Below are 18483 nucleotides of genomic sequence, written 5' to 3'. Positions count from 1 at the left end.
CTTTTCAGGACATTGAGTTGGTGGAGCGGCTGAATACCAGCTTGGCGTTCTTTCTCAATGATTTGCTCTCCCTGATGGATCGAGGATATATTTTCAATCTCATTCGCACGTACTACAAACAGGTATTTTACTGGGTATTCTGGAGACCTATAGTGGTGAAAGTCAATAAGAATGCAAATTTTACCCCCAGTGACAATAAGGTTATCTCTGTGATCCCAGGGTCTCTCTTGACTGGCTAAATCACAGAATTTGCTGACCTACCTTGGCTCTTGGTACTTTATCACTTTTAAACTCTCATCTTGTTCTTCAAGTACTTCCTTTTCTTTGTCCCTCCCATCACTAATGTCTCCCAACCCCATAGTTCTCCAAGAAGTCAACATTCTTCCAATTCTGACTTATTGACCATTCTCAAATTTAGTGATGGCATTATAATTTGTTACATCTTCAGATGTCAAGGCCAAGTCTTTGGAACGGAGAGAATGGACAAACTCCTTACAGACAGCAGTGGGAATTGAGCCTGTGTTGCTGGAGTACAAGGTGTGGTGCACACTGGTCCACTACTATGCTGCCCCTAGCATTAATGCTAGCATTAGCGAGATGGCATTGACTGGTCATCAGATTGATTCCTGGCATAGTGGGTTTGTTATGCAGAGGGGTACTAAATAGACCATACTCTCTTGAAAGTGAATGTGCACAATTATTTTGGGCCATGACGAGGTAGAAATGAAGGTAATACTGAGGTCACAGTTTCAGAATAAGGGAACAGCCGTTCAAGGCAGTAATGAGAAAAAAAGTTGTTTATCCAGTGTTTGGTGAACTTTTAGAGTTCTCTAATCAGGAGAGCTGTAGAAGCTTATTTGCTGTGTATATTCAAGGCAGAGGCTGATAGATTTTTGGATAGAGGAATCAATGGCATGGTTGAGGAAAGTGTCACTGAGGTAGAATACTTTCCACCTTGTCTCTTGTAAAAGTACTATTCCCTTTTCTCAGTTTCTTTGTCACAACTACATCTGTTCCCAGGTTGAGGCTTCCCCTTTCCAGAACATCAGGGATGTCCTCCTTCAAAGAATGGGGTTTCCCTTCCTCCACCATTGGTGCTGCCCTCACCCACATCTCTTCCATTTCCTGGACATCTGAACTCACCCCATCTTCCCAACACTTCAACAGGGATAGAGTTCCACTTGTCTTCGCCTACTACCCCATGAGCCTGGACATCCAACACATCATTCTCTGCATCTTCTGCCATCTCCACAAGGATCCTACCACCAAACACATCCTTACGTCCCTCCCACTCTCTGCTTTCCACAGGGATCACTCCCCCTGTGATTCCTTTGTCCACTTGTCCCTCCCGTCATTTATCCTTGCAAGTGGGCAAAGTGCTACACCTGCCCTTTCGCCTCCTCTGTCAGCTCCATTCAAGGCCCAGAACAGTGCTTCCAGGTAAGGCAATATTTCACTTGTGAATCTGCTGTGGTCATCTGTTGTATCCAGTGCTCCCTATGCAGTGGCCTCCTGTACATCAGTGAGGCCAGATGTAAATTGGGGGAACCGCTTCTTCAAGACCCTCCACTCCATCTGCCAAAAGTGTAACTTCCTGGTGGCCAAGCATTTTAATTCCCATTCCCATTCTGACATGTCAGTCCATGTGCCATGATGAATCCACCCTTAGGGTAGAGGAGCTACACCCTATATTCAGTTTGGGTAGCCTCCAACCTGATGGCATGAATATTGATTTCTCCTTCTGGTTTTTATATATATCTCAGACACCCCACCCTGCAAAAACTCATTTCAGGGAGGTCTCAACCTCATAGCAGTCTGTGTTAATGAATTTGTTAATTTTGCAAGACATCAGATTCAGAAGTGTTTTGTGAGACAGCTGACTTCTGAATTCTGACTTAATGTGCCATGTTCACAATAGCTGCTGTCTTGGTTGATGAGGGGCATAGTTTTTTGCTATTTATGAATCAGGAAACATTTTCCTGAATAGCTTGCCTGTGTGCTTACACACCTGGAATGGCAGATTATGCTCAACGATGAAAGATGTAAAGTACACCTCAGCTCTAGTGACCTTCTCTGTTCGACTTTGGTTTTCTGCTGAAAAGAACTGTGAAATACTTGAGCAGCCTTCCCTGCACTTAGCCTCCCTAATATTTTGTGGTCTCTAAAAGAAATAAAAGCACAGGTGTATCCTTATTACAGGTGCTTAACATCCATTCGGACAACGTCTGATTGCAAATACGTCCGTAGTCACACACACATTGCCCGCAATAGTCGGGATCAGAACTTGCTTTTTTACATCGAAATGGGGGATTTTAAATGAGTGATTTAGAAGTGCTGTATCTTCAAGTTCAAGTTCATTGTCATCTGGCTGATTGTCCACAATCAGTGCGCAGCACAGGAAAACAGTTCACTGTCCTAATGACGAGTGGGGGCCAGGTATTTATTAAAGTTGGTTTTTCTTCCGAAAACGGCTGTGCTTAAACCCAGCCCATCACGGGCTTCAATGTACCTGTAAGTGGAAGTGTTTCAAGAGAAAAACCCCGAAGAATTTGCTTGCTGTGAGCGCGTTTTTAAAGATGTCTTAGCGGACGATTTTGGAATTTTACTCCAATTTAAACCCCATTTTAATCCCTTTTAAGACGCCAACGTGCCCCGCCCGTATAGGACAGCCTCGTGTAGTCAGGTTGTCACCGCCAGCCTTGGGAATTTCTTCACCAGGCTTTTGTACTTCATCACCGACAGTTGTCCGGATCATTTCAGCGTCATTAAAAACGGCAGTAACTGAACTGATGGACTATGGAAGAGAGAGAGAGGTCGACTGCAAAGCCCGCCCACAGAGAAAACTGATAGGTCTACTTAGCACAAAGAGAGATCAAGCAGGATTCATTCATTTTCTTTCTTTTTTTTTCCCTCTCCCTCTCCCTCTCTAAAAAATTGATTTCCGGGATATTGTATATAGTTTGCGAGCACCAGGGAGTCGATATGCTGGAGACTCCCAGAACTCCCAGGAGAGGTGGGATATCTGATGTCTTGCTATCACCTCCCCCTGGTGTCTCTCCTTCCTTCCCTTTCTTCCATGTTTCACCCTCCTCCCCTATCAAATTGCTTCTTCTTCAGCCATTTGCCTTTCCCATCCAACTGGTTTCACCTATAAAGAAGAATCACGATTCTTTTATTATCAAAGAATGTATAAATTATATAACCTTGAGATTTGCTTTCTCACAGATAACCACAAAAGCTAGGAACCTGAAAGAACCCAATTTTAAAAAAAGAATAAAAAATAAAAGACCAACACTCAGTGCGCAAGAAAGAAAAAAAATATAAATCATGCAAACAATTAAAGTGAATGAAAGTACTCCAAACCAAAATTGATTCAGATCCGAACCCCGGAGCAGTCCAGAGCAGGCCCAAAACCTCACTTACCAGTTCATCATATTAATGGGCGTGGAGCACAGTAGCTGGGATAATCATCATAACCTCAGCACCATGGAGATGACCTTTGCGGAGATCGAGCTAGCCTTCTTCCCCTCCCCCACCTTTTTATTCTGGTGTCTTTCCCCTTCCTTTCCAATCTTGATGAAGGGTCTCGGCCTGAAGCATCATCTGCTTGTTATTCCCATAGATGTTGTCTGACCTGATGAGTTCCTCCAGTATTTTGTGTATATTGCTTCGGATTTCCGGCATCTGCAGAATTTCTTGTGCGTGCGTGTGTGTGTATATATATATCAGCTCTGATCTCAATGAACGATGGAGGGGCCATGAGAGACTGAATATCACTCTCTGTGACTCAGTTGTTTTGTTTTGACCTTATGCTTATGAGGAGCCTTGGGATTTTTTTTTACAAGATATATAAATACAGAGTGCTGTTCTTTCTGAGTTCATCACCTGTAATTTTTAAGATTTCTTCCCAAAGATGACAGAGGAGTTAGGAAGAAGGAAGAGTTCCTGGCTTGGATTGCCAGTGTTGGAGGCAACATCACAAGATCCCCAAAGCTCATATCAATTATTAAATATTGATCATTATTAAATTGAAGAAAAAGAGAGCACAGTGCTTAATTGGGGTAGCCACTTATTTAGAACAATTCTTAAAGAACAAAAAATACTTGAGAAAATAGCCAGGGTGCCTTTGATTTAAGTGGGACAGAGATTGTTACTGAACAGTTTCTAAATGGCATCAGTCAAGTGCACTTGCATGGCTGTTAGACCCTACATTGTACTTAGAACAAGCAGTTTTTAAGTAGTGTCAGTTGTGTGCTTTACTTATGTTAGCCATTTGGTCCAATGGATACCAATTGAAGAAACAGTGATTTTTGATCATTTTGTTTTTTATTTTGACTGCATAAAATTCCAAACCCTTGCCAAGGTGCCACGAAAAGATTTGACACTAGCTGAAAAATTACCTTGCGTATCAGCACTGATTTTGTTCATTTTGTTCATCTTAAGAACATAGCAGTGCACACTGAATGAATTCCTCCATTAATAACTATTGCAAACAAATACATCGTTTTATAGTACTGTAGCAGTATTGGTAGTGTCGTAATTTATTCTGTATTTCATTTAAATATACAAGTTGTTATTCAGTTAAACGGTAGTTTTGTTTTTTATACCTTTTTAACTATTTCCATGAAACTTCAGCTAATTGCGGCAGCTGTTTAATTGGGCCAAAATGTACTGGTCCTGATGTCTCCCAGTTAACTGGAATCTACTGTATTTGCAAATGCTCACTGCCTGAAACCCATTCATTGCAGAATAATTTCCTTTTATGTCTCTCCATAGATGTAGAATCTGTCAGTCCATTTCACAGAACCTTCATTTTGCTCTTGCCTTTCTACAAATGGTGCAGGCCAGAAGTTGAACCTCTTACTGAATTCTTGCTTAAGTTCTTCATCTTCTCTTACTGATTCTGGCTTAAGTTCTTCATCTTTTGTTAGCTGTTTAATTCCACTACAATGACTATGTAAGTTCTGCCAGTTCCATCATGGGCACTATCCTCCCCAACACTGAGCACATAAGACCAGGAGACATAGGAACAAAATTAGGCCATTGACAGACATCCCACCTCTCCTGGAAGTTCCGGGAGTCTCCCACATACTAGTAGTGGCTTCCTGATGCCCACAAATTATATACAATATCACGGAAATCAATTTTTTTGAGAACGAGAGAGAGAGAGCGCGCGCGCGCACCATGGCAGAGTATTCCAAAAAAAGAAAATATAAAACATACGTCACCCCAGACTACCCTAAAGTGTACCCCTGCCTAATAGAGGTCAAAAATAATGACAGTGCTGCTCGCTGCACTGTTTGCAACAGTGACTTTTCTATTGCCCATGGTGGGTTAAGACTGTAAAAGACATGTTGAGGTGAGTTTAACAGGTGTCATTCGTTCATTAGCATAGCTAACGTTATTTAAACTAGCTGGCTAGCTGCTAAGGAGCTACTCTATTGCAGACATCCCACCTCTCCCGGAAGTTCCAGGAGTCTCCCACAAATTGATGGTGCTACCTCCCTGAAATGAGTTTTTGCAGGGCGGGATGCCTTCATGGAAAAGGTGATGCTTGAAGAAATTGGCACCTATCATCCAGGATATGCCGTCTTCTCATTAGTACCAGCAGGGTGAAGGTATAAGAGCCTGAAAATGCACTCTTGATTTTTATTTTAGAACAGTTCTTCTCCTCTGCCATCATCTTTCTGAATGATCCATGAATACTACCTTAGTATTTTGCTCTTTGCACTACTTAGTAATTTTTTATATATTCATAGTAATTTTTATATATTGTACTGCTACCGCAACACAAATTTTATGATATCTCAGTGATAAAAAACCTGATTCTGACAGAAGGTTTTAAACTTGTGGATAATTGATGTTGTTCATGGTTGGTTTTCATGCACTCTGTGTTTTCTGTTATCCATAGGTCAGCAATAAACTGCAGACAGCACAGAACCCAAATGCCCTCATAGCTCTAAGGCTGGATTTCATTCGCATTATCTGCAGCCATGAACATTACATCACTCTGAACCTTCCGTGCAGCACTCTTTCGCCCCCTGCGTCCCCGTCCCCTTCAGTCTCCTCAGCTACCTCCCAGGTAAGCATATTTTTGTTGCCACTCATCAGAGTGACAGTGACAGATGTTTTAAGTACCAACGTCAAGCAAGTGGAGTGAAATCTAGATGCAAGGTGAGCGTATATTCTATGCAGCAAGTTATTACAATCCTGAAATCGCTGCTAGAAAGCATGGTGGAAGGCAGTTGGAGGACAGCATTCACAGAGTCATAGAGCTCTACGCACAGAAACAGGTCAGGCAGCCCATCTGTGCTGTTATTCTGCCTAGTCTCATTGACCTGCAACTGGGCCATAGCCCTCCATACCTCTCCCGACCATGCCGTTATTCAAATCTCTGTTAATTGTTGAAATCAAACCCACATTCACCTCTTTCACTGGCTGCTCGTTACCCACTCTCACCACCCTCTGAGTGACAAAGTTCCCCATCGTGTTCCTCTTTAATATTTCATCTTTACCTTTAATCCATGACCTCTAGTTCCAGTCCCACCCATCCTCCATTTCAGAGAGAAATTGGATAAAAGATAAAACTTGCACCTCTTGTAGGGAAGGGGGCAAGAGATCACAACTAATGAAATAAAGCTTTCATAGAGTCAGCACAGGAACAATGGTTTGTAAATTTCACCTGTCTGGGAATGTAAATTTTACAGAGAAAATTTTCAAAGATGTTGCCAGGACTTGAGGACCTGAGTTATAGGGAAAAGTCGAATAATTAGGACTTGGAGTGTAGGAAAATCATGGGACAGTTGATGGAGAGATTAAAAAATTGTGAAGGTTATAGATAGTGCTAATGGAAGCAGGCTTTTTCCACTGAGGGGTTGGGTGAGGCTAGAACTAGGGGTCATGGATTAAGGGTGAAAGGTAAAATGTTTAAGGGGAACATGAAGGGGATAAGTACATGAATGGGAGGGGTGTGGAGGGCTATGGTCCAGATACATGTAGATGGGGCTAGGTAGAATAATAGTTCAGCACTGACTAGGTAAGCTGAAATGGCCTGTTTCTGAGCTGTAATTTAATTTGACTCTAATGCAGTTATTCTGTTATTACTTTTGAACACTCTGGGACAAAGTGCCATTCCCAATGGCTTTGGCACTGAACATACCTCAAAGTGATTTGGGAAAATGTTGAGGGGAAGGACATTGGTAGTAAGGGGCTCATGGTTTTTAAAGTAATTTTGTAATGTATTTAAATATAACTTTCTTCTCAAGCTAATCATTCTGCCCTGCTTTTAGAAGAAGGTTTTTCCTTTATAGTTCCTTCCTCATTTTTCTGACAATGTATGCCACCCGTCTGTCTTTAGTGCCCTTGATTCCTCAGTTCAACTGCTAGGAGCATCACTAGAGATGCCCGCTTTTTAGGATTCAGTGAGCCATTTCCTGGTGGAGAAGCAGCAATCTGCAGGCCAGAGCATAAGAAATTCTGCAGGTGCTGGAAATCTTGAGCAACACACACAAAATGCATGCAAAAGGCCTTAGTTCCTTCAGCATTTTTTGTGGTTGTGTTACTTTGGATTTCCAGCATCTGCAGAATTTCTTGTGCTTATATCTTTCCAGTCCCTGCAGTGTTTGGAGCAGGTTGGGTGAAGCACACTAAGCACACAGTTTTTGGCATTATGTACAGTAATCTGTTGGAAACTGTTCAACAAGTCAATCAAATCACCACATTTATTAGTTGATTACAATTTATGCATCACTGACCTAGTTCATGTTGGGTATAGTTTGACAAATACATATTGCTCCAGTTGTGGGGATCACTTTAAAGAGATAAGTTTTAGCTTTATTTATCACATGTACATCAAACATACAGTGAAATACAGCATTTGTGCAAATGACCAACACAGTCCGAGGATGTGCTGGCGGGATGGGGTGGGGGGAGGTCACAGCCCGCAAGTATCGTCATGCTTCCAGCACCAGCATAGTATGTCCGCAATTTACTAATCCTAACGCATACATCTTTATAATACAGGAGGAAACCAGAGTACCCAGGAAAGCCCATGCAGACATGAGGAGAGTTTACAACCTCCCTACAGAGAGCAGGCAGAATTGAACCTGGGTTGCTGGCACTGTAATGGTGTTGCATTAACTGCTATGCTACTGTGCCGTGCCGTGAAAGATATTGTACCTTGGTCCATTTAAGAGCAGTCATACTGTTTGAATTTATTTTCCCTCAAATCTAGATGCTTGGGACAGAATTGAAATTGAACATTATACTTTTATTTTGAAATGGCTTTTTTTTTTGGCTCTCAGGCAAATAATTAGCCCAGAAGGTAAAGGTTGGTATGATGAACAAAAGATTCTGCAGATGCTGAAAATTCAGAATAATACACACAAGTGACTGGAGGAATTCAGTAGGTCAGACAGTATCTATGGAAGGGAATAAAGAGTCGATGTTTTGGGCCAAGATCCTTCATCAGGACTGGAAAGTGGGCAGGAGGCAGAACAAGTTTCGCTGCTCTCTTCAATAACCCCACCTTATTCTTCCTTCATCCCCCTTCCATGGATGTTGCCTGACCCGAAAGGGTGGTATGAGTTTTTGATTTTAATTTGGTTGTGCAAAGTGTCAGTTGAATATTGTCTGATCCTTGTGATACTGATGTGAGGACAACTCTACCTGGGCTGTGAGCTCTAGTGTCTGTACTGCTGATTTTACCTCCTGAGTGGGTATAAAGGAAGCTTTTCTAGTTGGCTGCCGGTGACTAGTGGTGTTCTGCAAGGGTTGCTGTTGGGTACGATTCTTTTTACTTTACGAGGGGTGATTGATAAGTTCATGGCCTAAGGTAGAAGAAGTCACTTTTAGAAAACCTAGCACATTTATTTTTCCTACACTTACACACTTAGTCCAGCAGGCGTGGAGCATACAGGTCCCTTCTATGTAGAAGTCGGCATCTTGGACCTCCAGAAGTGGTCCACAGTGGGGGTGATTGATAAGTTTGTGGCCTAGGTAGAAGGAGATGTGGAGAAACTTCAAACTTTCTGCATTTTCACTCAAAGAGTTGAACTGCACATGCATGTAACGAGAGCTGTATAGCTCATCTTCTACCTTAGGCCATCTCCCCTTCAGTCCCTCCTTCCAGCCAGCTGTCCCCTCCCGGCCCCTTCAAACCATGCTGACAATCCATGGTTTAACCTTAGCCTAATTAAGGGACAATTTACAATGACTAATTAACCTACCAATGTCTTTCGACTGGGAGCCATGCACTCACAGGGAGAATGTACAAACTCCTTACAAACAGCAGTGGGAATTGTACCAGGGTCACTGGTACTGTGAAGTGTTGTGCTAACTGTTACGCTAGTGGTTCGAGTGATTTTTTACATTTAACAAATGACTTTGGCTACCAATCTTCTTCTGTCTTTCAATATGTATTGTGGATTTTATTTGGAGTGCCCATCTGAACAATGGGTTCCTAAAAGCTGTGAATCTCAGACTAGTCAATGCTGATTAAAATTCATTTGTACGTCTGTGGTATGGATGCGAATCAGGTGTGAAAATTGCATGTGGTTTCAAAGAAATCTTTGTCCATACATTGTAAATATGGAGTTGTCCTTTGATGTACAGTACATGAAATATCAAGTCCCAAGTTGGGCCAGCAGACCTTTTGACGGAAAGCGTCTCCATATGGTGCATGCTGTACCTTGTATTGTTGAATAAAGAAGCTGCTTTGTGTCTACCAGTAATTTTCTCTGGTGACTTCATTCATGCAACAGCACTAGTGTGCTGGCATTGAAGAGGGTCAAGACGAGGTTTGTGAAAATTATTCTGGAAATTAAAGTGTTAATGTATGGGGAGCGTTTGATGGCTGTGGGCCTGTATTCACTGCAGCTTAGACGAATGAGGGAGGGCAAGACCTCATTGAAACCTATTGAATACTGAAATACCTAGATGGGGGAGAGGATGTCTCTTATACTTGGGGAGTCTAGGGCCAGAAGGCACAGCCTCAGAATAGATGGATATCGATTTAGAACAGAGATGAAGGGGAATTTCTTTAACCAGAGGGTGGTAAATCTGTGGAATTCATTGCCACAGACGGTTGTGGAGGCTGAGCCATTAGGTATATTTAAAGTGGAGGTGGATAGTTTCTTGATTAGTCAGGAATTTCAAAGGTTGCATATAGAAAGCAGGAGGATAAAGTTGAGGGGAGTAATAAATCAGCCATGATGGAATGGCCAAGCAGACGTGATAGGCTGAATGGCCTAAATCTGCTCCTACGTCTTATGGTCTTCACAGCTAATGGTGAGCTACGTAGTAATTTTTTTTCAGAAATGCCAATTACAACATTTCTTGGAATTGTTGAGCAGACAATTTTTATAAAAGTGAACCTCCAAGTGCTCTAGTTTCCTCCCACTGTCCAAATTGGATTCGACCCTGCGCGGGGAAACCCCAATGGATTTCCAAGAGGTGGAAACATGCGCAAGGAAGATTTTAAAGTGCCATGGGGGTGCGCCATCCCCAGTAGCACTATCTTCACCATGATGGGGTAAATCCCGGTGGCAAGGGTGATCCCAGGACAACTGGTCCCACATCTGGGCTGCAGGAGGCTGCCGGGTCCTTGGTCTGTTAAGGCCAGCCTATTGCGCGCCGCCAGTGCATTACTCTTCTGTCAGGGTGTGCTCCCTTAGCCTTGTCTCAACAGACTTGCCACAAGGCAGTGGGGCTATTTGCCCATAGCTGGGACAGTGGTTGATGGGTACCAGAGCGTGTCCACACGTTGGTGGGCCTGCACGCCACATCTTTGGGGCCCACCGCTGCTCCAAGATCCCCTGTAGTTTAGCCTGGGCGCCGAGGAGGCACTGCAGGAGTCTTGGTGGTGGGGAGGCTCTGTACTGGCAGGAGGAGGCTTACACACTCGGCACCACTTTTCACCCTCTGTTAAGAAGGCTAGCCAGCGGCAATAGCTGTAAGCAGAGAGTAGCAAACCAAGAGCACTATGTGGCATGCAGCATGCACTAACTACAAGTACTACTACACTACTGCACTAGACGCTTCACACGCACCCTGAGAGCAAATACCCCCCCCCCACAGACACACAGAGTCCAAAAATGTACCAGTTAATATGTTAATTGGTTATTGTAAATTCTTTTGTGATTAAGCTATTGTTAAATAGGTGAGTTGCTCTGCGGCCAGAAGGCCTGTTCTGCATTGTATCTCTAAATAATTAAATAAATCTGAGAAATTAGTACTGTCATGTGAGACACTGGGAGTTTGTGAACTCTAATTTGCTGCTGACAAAGGCACTGTGCTTTATTTTTCAGAGTTCTGGCTTTTCCACACTCATTCAGGATCAGAAGATAGCCAATATGTTTGAGATGTCGGTGCCTTTTCGACAGCAGCACTTTCTGGTTGGGTTGCTATTGACGGAGCTAGCCTTGATTCTGGAACCGGATGTCGAAGGGTAAAAGCATCTAATCCTCAGTTACTGAAAACAGTGAAGCAAGTGTTAATTATGCAGAGATACAGACTCACTTTGGTGTCCCTTTTCAGCCCTGTTGTTGGTGCTTTTTATTCAGTTGTGGTTAGATGGTTAGGATTATTTGCAAGTAAGGATCAAAATATAGTTCAGGATGCAGTTCCCAACTCTTTGCCCAGCAGCAGTGAGGGCAGGATTGGATCAAGGCTTGTCTTTGTGCACCTCCATAAGAGATAAAAACAGAATTAGGCTATTTAGCCCATCAAGTTTGCTCCACCATTTGATAATGGCTGAGTTATCTTCTCTCTCAAACCTATTCTCCTGCTTTCTCCCCATAGCCTTTGACACCCTTACTAATCAAGAAACTATCAATCTCCACTTTAAATATACCCAGTGACTCATCTTCCACAGCCATCTGTGCCAATGGATTCCACAGATTCACCATCTGGCTAAAGAAATTCCTTCTCATCTCAGTTCTAAAGGGAATTCCTTATATTGTGAGGCTGTGCCCTCTGATCCTAGACTCCCCCACTGTTGGAAATATCAGAATCAGGTTTAATATCACAGGCATAGATTGTGAAATTTGTTGTTATGTGGCAGCAGTATGTTGCAAAACATAGTAATAAAAAACTATTAATTTAAAAATGAAGTATAAAATTAGTGCAAAAAGAGGGGAAAAATACTGAGAAGGTGTTCATGGGTTCAGAAATCTGATGGTGGTGGGGAAGAAGAAGAAGAAATGTTGAGTGTGTGTCTTCAGGCTCCTGTACAACCACCTTGATGATAGCAATGAGAAGAGGGCATTTCCTGGGTGATGGGAGTTCTTAATGCTGACTGCTGCCTTTTTGAGGCTTTGTCTGAAGATGTCCTGGATGCTGGGGTAGCTAGTGCCCATGATGGAGTTGGCAGAGTTTACAACTTTCTGCGGCTTTTTCCAATCGTGTGCAGTGTCCTCTCCGTATCAGATGGTGATGCAGCCAGTTAGAATGCTCTATACGGTACATCTGTAGAAATTTGCAAGTCTTTGGTGACGTATCAATTTTCCTTAAATTCCTAATGAAACGTAGCCGCTGTTGTGCCGCCTTTATAATTGCATCAATATGTTTGGTCCAGGTTAGATCCTCAGAGTTACTGACTCCCAGGAACTTGAAACTGCTCACCCTTTCCACTTCTGATCCCTTGATGAGAACTGGTGTGTACTTGCTCAAATTTCCCTTCGTGAAGTCCCCAATCAATTCCTTGGATGTTGAGAGCAAGGTTGTTGCTGTGATACCACTCAATCAGCTGATCTATCTCACTCCTGTACACCACCTCATTACCATTTGAAATTCTGCCAGCAATAGTTGTGTCATCGGCAAATTTATAGATGGTGTTTGAACTATGCCTAGCCACACAGTCATGGGTGTAGAGAGAGTAAAGTGGAGGATAAGCATACACCTTTAAGGTGAGCTGGTGTTGACTATCAGCATGAGAAGATATTTCCGATTTCATTGACTGTGGTCTCCCAGCAGGGAAGATCACAGACGTGGAATCTTCTCCAAGTCCATTCTATCTATCTAGACCTTTTAATATTCAGTAGTTTTCAATGAGATCCCCCTCATTGTTCTAAACTCCACTGAGTCCAGGCCCAGAGCCATCAAATGCTCCTCATACATCAACCTTTTCATTCCCAGGTTAATTCTCAAACCACTTCAAAGGTTTCAAGGTACTTTTAATGTCAGAGAAATGTATAGAATATACATCCTGAAATTCTTTTTCTTCGCAACCATCCATGAAAACAGGAGTATCCCAAAGAATGAATGACAGTTAAATGTTAGAACCCCAAAGCACCCCCCAGCTCCCCTCACCCACGCATGAGCAGCAAAGCCACGATACCCCCTCCCCACCAGCAAAAAAAGCATCAGCACCCCCCACCAAGCACTCAAGCGTGCAGCAAAGCATCAATAAAGACACAGACTTGCAGTACCCCAAAGACTACTTGTATATCCGATAATTTGACATACCACAGTCTCCCTCTCTCCCTCTCTCCCTCTCTCCCTCTCTCCCTCTCTCCCTCTCTCCCTCTCTCCCTCTCTCCCTCTCTCCCTCTCCCCCTCTCCCCCTCTCCCCCTCTCCCCCTCCCCCCTCTCCCCTTCTCCCCCTCCCCCCTCCCTCCCCCTCTCCCCCTCTCCCTCCCCCCTCTCCCCCTCCTCCCTCCCCCCTCTCCCCCTCCTCCCTCCCCCCTCTCCCCCCTCCTCCCTCCCCCCTCCTCCCTCCCCCCTCTCCCCCCTCCTCCCTCCCCCCTCTCCCCTCATGAGGGAAAATGAGGTGTCCCCATTTCACAGCAAGAGGGGAGACATAACAAACAACTTGCTGATTTACGATGTTAAAAGTCTGTTGCGTCGCTTTTTCCGACCTCTGTGCTTTAAGAACTCAGGTCTCTGGGCGCACAACCAGCAGCCTGCTTGCTGCTTTTGATCTTCTGGGTACTCCCACAACACACCAGTTTCCTGTGGAAGCATCAACCTCGAGTTCGCCTGTTTCCAGAGCCACGAAATCCTGGAACCCTGAAGGCGCGCTAGTCTTCTAGACTGCATCTTTGGTATATCAAATAGCGGCTGGTTGTGAGACCCCGAGAGTGGGTCCCATTCCTGCAAAGAACCGAAGTCAGCGTGTAACACCAGTCAGGGTCTACGAAAGAACCCTGAAAGGGAAAAATAGAGATATTAAAGATAGAAATAAAGCTGTATCCGAAGATGCAAGCAAGAGAGTCGCCGTTAGGTGCCATCATCCTCCTAAATTCATTTGGAAATCTAATCAGTTTGTTTTGAACTTGTCTCGTGGCTGGCTTTATTTTCAAAACAGGAACAGTACATTAATTTTGTTACTGTTCGTGGGATACTATTGACACAATATGTTTGCATTGTTAAATAGTACAACAAATGTAAATCTGCAATGCTTTCTACCATATGCTGGGTCTTACACTTGTACTAAAACATTGGACAATACAGCATATGAACAAGCTCTTAGGCCCACGATGTGTTGCCAAACTACTTAAACTAATGTCTGATTACACTAATCGCCTCTGCCTGCACATTGTCCATATCCCTCCATTCTCTGCATATTCATGTACGAGCCTCTGAAACTCAGTATGGTATCTGCAGTGAGAGCTTTTGTACTTAAACAGAAGGCCAGTGAGTTCACGCCAACTGCCATGGATCAATCCCACATGCCTTTATTTCTTGATACTCAAGATTCAGATTCAGATTTATCTTATGTGCATTGAAACATACAGTGAAATGCATTGTTTGCATTAACAACCAACACAATCTAAAGATGTGCTGGCGGCAGCCGCAAGAGTCACCACGCATTTCAGGGCCAACATAGCATGCCCACCATACTTGAAAAACTTGCTCTTTCAAACATACCCATCAACTTCCTTTTGATTCTGTTTAATATTAACCTACAATAAGGGGCAATTTATATTAACGAAATAACCTACCAGTATGTCTTTGGGATGTGGAGGGAAATGGAGCATCCAGAGGAAACCCATGCAGTCATGGAAGAAGATGCAGATACATGGCTAGCACCCAAATCAGGATGAAACCTGAAGTCCCTGCAGATACGAGGCAGGGAGTTGGGCCCATTACAAAAATGGCACAAGCCCTTTATTATAGAAAGCCTCTGCAAGTCTTTGTCAATTACCTGTTAAAGTGTTGAGGTAGGTGGATTTGTTTTCCTCCATTAAGAACTCTCAGCATCTAGCCCTTGCTCTCTTCTCGCTACTGCCATTGGGAAGGAGGTACAAAAGACAAGTCCCATGTCCCAGATTTAGGATCAGTTCTTATTCGTCAACCATCAGGCTCCTGAATCAGTGTGGATAACTTCACTCACCTCAACTTCAAACTGATTCCACAGCCAATAAGTCCGTCCCTTCCCCAGTCCCTTCCACCCACACCCATCCATCCCCTCCCAGCCTCTCCCCTTCAGAGGGACTGAAGGGAAGGGACTCCCTCTCGAAGACTCTACAACTCATGTTCTCAGTATGATTTATATACCTACTTTTTTAATAATTTGAAGTTTGTCTTCTTCTGCGCATCATTTGTTTCTATGTAGTTTTTCATTGATTCTATTATATTTCTCTGTCTACTGTGAATGCCTGTGAGAAAATGATTCTCAAGGGAGTATTTGGTGACATGTACGTACTCTGATAATAAATTTACTTAGAATTTGAACTTTGACCCTTTTGTGCATGTGTGTGTTGTTTTATCCCCCAGCTTATTCTTTCTGCACAAGAAGGCAATTGGTGCAATCCACAACCTATTGTGTAGTCATGACGCAGACCCTCGGTACACTGATTGTGAGGTAAAAGCTCATGTTGCAAAGCTCTATTTTCCTCTAATTGGCATCGTGATGGACACCCTGCCTCAGCTGTATGACTTCACGGGTAAGGAAATGTGCACAAACGTGTTCTTTTGCCACGTTGCTCAGTGATCACAACCATAGTTCAAGATTCAGTATGTTGAAGCACAGTGCTGTGAGGATTTGATGTCCCACTCTGCTTGCTGAAAGTGAACACAATGCTTAGAGCAGAAGTGACAATTGCAGATTAGAAGATTAGCTTTATTTTTCACATGTACATTGAAACATACAATGAAATGTGTCGTTTGTGTCAACGACCAACACAGTCTGAGGATGTGCTAGGGGGAGCCTGCAAGTGCCACGCTGCTTCCAGCACCAACATAGCAAGCCCACAACTTACTAACCTTAACCTGTATGTGTTACATTGGGCATGCTATGTTGGCACCGGATTGTATAGCATCACTTGAAGGTAACCCCCAACACACTCCTGGGTGTCTTGTTCATTAATGCAAACAGTGTATTTCACTGAATGTTTCGACATACATGTGACAAATAAACTTGGATCTTGATCTTTAGTATGTGGGAGGAAACTGGAGCACCCAGCGGAAACCCACATGGTCATGGGGAGAAAGTACAAGTTCCTTGAGGACAGCAGCAGGAATTTATCCATAACCTCTGGTGCTATATAGCTTTGGCAATGCTACTGTGCCATTCATTTATAGCATATACAATATAGTTCTGTGAAACAGCCTGAGACTACTTGCAGCAATATTACCAAGTAAAGTTTGACACTGACATATCAAGAGAAGTAAAGATTGGCCAGAGATAGATTTTAGGGAATGCCTTGAGAAAGAAGAACCCTTGAAAGATCTAGGGATGTAATTTCAGAACTTAGGCCCTGGTTCACACTCAATAATTTAGAATCAAAGGAGCATAGAAGTCAGAGGACTGTGGAGCTGGAGGAGTTTAGAGGATTCGAGAAAGTCAAGGCACTGGAAGAATTTGAAACCAGCCTTCAGGCATACAACGAACAATTCACTGGAATTTGAAACAAGCTTATGAAGGAGGGAGATGAGGGGAAAAAACAATAGAGTTTCAAAGGAAGAAGTACAACAAAATGTAGAAATGTGATTCAAATATGTGGGAATAGGCATTCTTGTAAGTAGTTTGAGGTATTACAATGTCAGAAATTGTGATTCTTAACCATAAATGTGATCCTAGTAATCCCAGAATGCTGTGGTAATATGACAGAAAGTGTACTGTGATCACTGGAAGAATGGACTTTACCTCATCACAAGTACTCGCTGCTTCTGTTCCTCAACAGAAAATGGCAACCAGAAGGGACGACTGACAGCTTCAATGATGGACGAAGTGGACAACGAGAACAGCAGCATGATCAGTCAGACCATTGCCATGGCAATAGCAGGATCACCTGTGCCCCATCCAACTAGAAACGCCCCTTTCCAGCTCCCTGTTGTGGTAGGATACCAAATGGTGATGACAGAATGAGTTTGTTCAGCAATATTGGTTGATGTTTGTTTTAATCAGTTAATTCATAACAGAGAACTGCCATTTTTATGATAGATAAATGCAAGAAAATAATAAACTGTGTGATCCCTTAGTTATTTGGATACCCAGTTCTACAGATTCGCCATCTGGCTAAAGAAATTCCTTCTCATCACAGTTCTAAAGGGAATTCCTTGTATTCTGAGGCTGTGCCCTCTGATCCTAGACTCCCCCACTGTTGGAAATACCAGAATCAGGTTTAATATCACAGGCATAGATTATGAAATTTGTTGTTATGTGGCAGCAGTACATTGCAAAACATGGTTATGAAAACTATTAATTTAAAAAAGAAGTATATATTAAATTAGTACAAAAAGAGAAGGGAAAAATACTGAGAAAGTGTTCATGGGTTCATTGCCCATTCAGAAGTCTGGTGGTGGGGAATAAAAGGCATTGATAGAGCAGACACCCAGCACCTTTATCCCAGGGCAGAGATGGCTAATAGGGCACATAAGTGGTTGAAGGAAAATGCGGGGGAATAAGAAAGGTAGGTTTTTTACACCCAGAGAGTAGGTGGTGAGTGGAAAGTGATGCCATGGTTGGTAGTAGAGGCAGATACATTGGGGGCATTTAAGAAACTTTTAGATGGGCACAAGGATGATAGAAAAATGGAGGGTTATGTCAGATTGATGTTGGTTTTGGTTAAAAGGTCAGCACAACATCGTGGGCCCAAGGGTATGATGTTCTGTGTTCTATAATCTCTTTGAGTGATTACTGGATCATTACCATAGATAGCTCTGGTATTTCTGCCCAACCTTGGGATATCAGTGACTTGTTTTTCCAGTAAATTTGACCAGGCATTTAACATCAAGGTCAGGTTGGCCCTGCTTCAGCAACAAATACATGCTAGGGACTGTTTTAAAAACGTGGAAGTACAAATTGTAAATAAATACATTGGGAGGGAAAAAGCATCAAATTTCACTTCCTCCACCCATGCACTTTTTATTCCCTCCAAGTGTCATTCCCCTGTTGAAAGCACCTACAGGCTTCTTGATCAACTCCCTATGACAGTAATTTTTAATAATTTGCTTGAATTATTCTAGAAAAAAAAGGTAAACGCTCTTCTTAGGTAAGCCTTTAAAATATGTTTTCAACTATAGTAGGAATTTCATTAG

General features: G+C 43.0%; 1 protein-coding gene across 6 annotated transcripts in view; it reads left to right on the top strand.

The window, feature by feature from the left end:
* The window catches only part of LOC140191232 (dedicator of cytokinesis protein 7-like), a 216037-nt gene that overhangs the window by 126045 nt on the left and 71509 nt on the right, over positions 1-18483 (top strand). For all 6 annotated transcript variants that reach the window (XM_072248433.1, XM_072248432.1, XM_072248431.1 and 3 more), the window contains 5 exons: positions 9-122; positions 5912-6082; positions 11307-11446; positions 15718-15887; positions 17127-17281. In XM_072248433.1, coding sequence (XP_072104534.1) covers positions 9-122; positions 5912-6082; positions 11307-11446; positions 15718-15887; positions 17127-17281 — 750 coding nt within the window. The remainder of the gene's footprint in view (positions 1-8; positions 123-5911; positions 6083-11306; positions 11447-15717; positions 15888-17126; positions 17282-18483) is intronic.

This window comes from Mobula birostris, chromosome 32 (genome assembly GCF_030028105.1).
Source record: "Mobula birostris isolate sMobBir1 chromosome 32, sMobBir1.hap1, whole genome shotgun sequence".
NCBI lineage: Eukaryota > Metazoa > Chordata > Chondrichthyes > Myliobatiformes > Myliobatidae > Mobula > Mobula birostris.
This window is presented reverse-complemented; position numbering and strand designations above follow the sequence as displayed.